The 3156-nt window shown below is 38.7% G+C and overlaps 2 protein-coding genes across 2 annotated transcripts; one reads left to right on the plus strand and one right to left on the minus strand.

Moving 5' to 3' along the window:
- Nucleotides 1-6: 6 nt before the first annotated feature.
- On the plus strand, nucleotides 7-1142 carry LOC109585211 (uncharacterized). Its single transcript, XM_020001204.1, has 4 exons — nucleotides 7-325; nucleotides 383-554; nucleotides 603-758; nucleotides 815-1142. Exons 1-4 carry the CDS (start codon nucleotides 56-58, stop codon nucleotides 1078-1080), a joined length of 864 nt encoding a protein of 287 aa, XP_019856763.1. The 5' UTR covers nucleotides 7-55; the 3' UTR covers nucleotides 1081-1142.
- A 122-nt stretch (nucleotides 1143-1264) lies between these two features.
- LOC100639793 (protein ANTAGONIST OF LIKE HETEROCHROMATIN PROTEIN 1-like) lies at nucleotides 1265-2795 on the minus strand. The gene is made up of 2 exons (XM_003389298.3): nucleotides 2630-2795; nucleotides 1265-2576 (listed from the first exon to the last, which is right to left on the minus strand). The coding sequence occupies exons 1-2, from the start codon at nucleotides 2773-2775 to the stop codon at nucleotides 1451-1453; spliced, it is 1272 nt and encodes a 423-aa protein (XP_003389346.3). The 5' UTR covers nucleotides 2776-2795; the 3' UTR covers nucleotides 1265-1450.
- Between the last annotated feature and the right edge of the window lie 361 nt (nucleotides 2796-3156).

The following is a 3156-nucleotide window of genomic DNA, read 5'->3' on the forward strand; positions in this document are numbered from 1 at the left end:
ATCGATGCGCTTTGATTTTCCCCGCGAAATTGTAACCAAGGAAACGCAAACAATAATGATAATGTGCGGGTACTATAACCATCGAACAAAAGCAAACATCTGCATGCAAAAAATGACCTCGTACTGGAGTGCAGAAGAAACCAAATGTCTAGTAGAAAGCTGGAAAAACACAATGGTCCAGCACAACATTAATGAGATCCCTATTGTCAGAAATAGCTTTCTATATATGGAAATAGCAGACAAAATGGCTAGCAATAATTATAGTAACAAGGATTGGAAACAGTGCAGAACTAAAATCAAAGGACTTGTTGCCAAATATAGAAAGGTGAATAGTAAGGGTGGAGATTATTGTTAGTCATAATAAATGTAACTATATATATAGATGAAGGATGGAAATAGAGTAAGTGGGACAGACAGAAAGGATTGTCCTTTTTATGACTGCTTTGATTCCATTCTGGGCACCAGAGCAGCAACAGAGCCACCTGTACTAATTGATAGTAGTGAGTCTGCCATCGTCATCAACACTGAAGATGACGTTGACACTGATGATGAAGGTAAGACTGCCTCGCTCTGTAAATTTTAGGCCATTTACTTGATTTAAGGTACAGTACAGAACAGTTGCATTGCAGGAGGTACAGTGGAATACTCTCCAGAATTACTTAGCGTTCCAGGGGAGAATATAGAGCCTGGCAATGCAGTTGTGGCTGCTCAACCAGAGGGTGCTTCAGTAGTCACAGAAATGCATGCACCTAAAAAAGGTAATCAATAATAATTATTATTATCAATTAAAATTAATCAATGTGACTATTTTCAGGACACACAAGAAAGAGACAGGGATCAGGAAAGGCCGATATGGCAGAAATGTTGATGTTGATAGAAAAAAAGGCAGATGCGAGAGAAGAAAAGCTAATCAAAATGTACGACGAAATGAAAGAAAAAAGAAGAGAGAAAGAGAGGGAACATGAACTCAATATCACAAAAGTGTTTATGTCCATGATGGAACGAATGGCACCACCACAGCACCAGCCGTACCAATCGTATGACTATAGCCAACCATACTACCCACCACATCCACAATAGCCAGTTAACACTTTATGATATAGCAACAATAATACTATTATAATTGTGATAATTACTTACCCCATAAACTGTCCATTTTCGTAACATTATTGATTGTCTAGCTTGCTATTATTTTACTGCCTAGCTGTAAACTGTTCTAGACCAGGTAGTCTCACTTCTCTCCGGCTTGTTCCTCGGCCTCTCTCTCTCTAGCCATTACTTTTCTAAATAATGCCTTTTATGACACGTGGTCACTTTTAATACGTGGTCACTTTTTGACAGAAAGAATAGTACATGATAGTTTTTGGTATAACTCTGGGTAAAAGACTATTATGAGCTAGCTATACAGATAATAATATAGATGTAAGTAATAATTATTGTTGAATGACTGTTACTGCTTATTTAGGTGAATCGTTAGTGCATGTCTTATGGATTGTGCTCTAGATTGTGTTGCTGTAGTGCTAGAGGAGTTTAGTATAAGGCTACTGGCTTGAGTTGGTGGTGTGGTACTAATATCCATGCCGCTGTCTATCCAATCCTCTTGGCAATTGTCACCAAACCTTTCGCAAATATTGTGAAGAGTCACACAAGCAGCCACTATGACTGGTACATTTGTCAGATGGCAATCCATCCTCTTCAGAAGACATCTCCATCTACCCTTGAGTCTCCCAAAGGCGTTCTCTACGACCATTCTTGCCCTACTCTGGCGATAATTATAATGCTTCTCTTCAGTAGTGGCACTGGGTGAATCAGGATATGGCTTCATGAGCCATGGAAGAAGAGGATAAGCCGGATCTCCCAAGATTAACAATGGGATATCAGTCTGTTCAATTCTAACTGACATTGATGGAAACAGAGTACCCTGTCTGCCCTTATTATAGAAGGAAGAGTTGTAGAAAACTCTTGCGTCATGGAGTTTCCCAGGCCAGCCTATATAAGTGTCAATGAACTGTCCTTGATAGTCAACTACGCCTTGGATAATGATGGAGTAAAAACATTTTCGATTGTAATAGTCAGTTGCACACTCTGAGGGGCGTAGTACTGGAATGTGGCTACCATCAATTGCTCCTACAACTTGAGGAAAACCCCAGCGAGTCTTAAACCCGTCAACAGTTTCCCTCAATTTGCTTCCAGTAGGAATCTTAACATAATGTTGTAGGAGATGTTGAGATATGACTGTGCAAGTTTCCATGACAATGGTACATACAGTTGATATACCCACTCCAAATAGGGCAGACAGGGTACGGTATTCAACATTTGTTGCCAATCTCCACACGGTAATAGCAACACGCTCTTCCACTGTCACTGCTGTTCTTAATTGAGTGTCTCTTTTGAATATGTATGGTCTCAGTTGATTGACCAGCATCGTGAATGTCTCATATGACATCCTGAGATTCTCACGCCACCACGACGGACCAAAAAGACCACTTGATGCTGCAAGCCACCATTGTTTAGTACGATGAATGCACCAACAAGTACGACTGCCTGAAGAATTCATCAAGTATACTAAGCGGAGTCTATAGAATTCAATTATTACTCCAGCAGTGTTTTAATTTTATTATAATTGTACCTGTTTGTCATTCTTCTTTTTCTTTCCCTTCTTATCATCATTAAAAACTTTCTTCTAGATGCATCTCTTCTCTGCCTATTCTTTATTTTTAGTTTTTGCAAGTATACAACCATACAAAACAATACTATTATTTGAGCAGCCACCATCACTTCGCGTCTTTTATAATTATCATAGTTGTCATGGTTAGTTAATTATTATAATTATATTCATGAAGTAATAATTATATTCATGAAGTAGTAAAAATAACAGTGTGAACACGATTAATGCGCATTGATTCAGCTGTGTCAACAATGCGCATCGAAGCGCTTTAAAAATTGTGCCAGTGTGAAAAGGCCTTTAGAGATATTTGTGCAGGTTATTTTTGAGTAATCCTATAGTCATAGGTGGACCAGGTTCAGTAATTAAAATTGACGAATCAAAATTCAGTAAAAGAAAGTACAACAGAGGGAGATATGCCGATGGCCATTGGGTATTTGGTGGTATAGAACGTCGAACTAGTAATTGCTTTATGGTAGAAGTAGCAGATA

The sequence above is a fragment of the Amphimedon queenslandica genome, unplaced genomic scaffold (assembly GCF_000090795.2).
Source record: "Amphimedon queenslandica unplaced genomic scaffold, v1.1 AMPQUscaffold_13102, whole genome shotgun sequence".
Lineage (NCBI taxonomy): Eukaryota > Metazoa > Porifera > Demospongiae > Haplosclerida > Niphatidae > Amphimedon > Amphimedon queenslandica.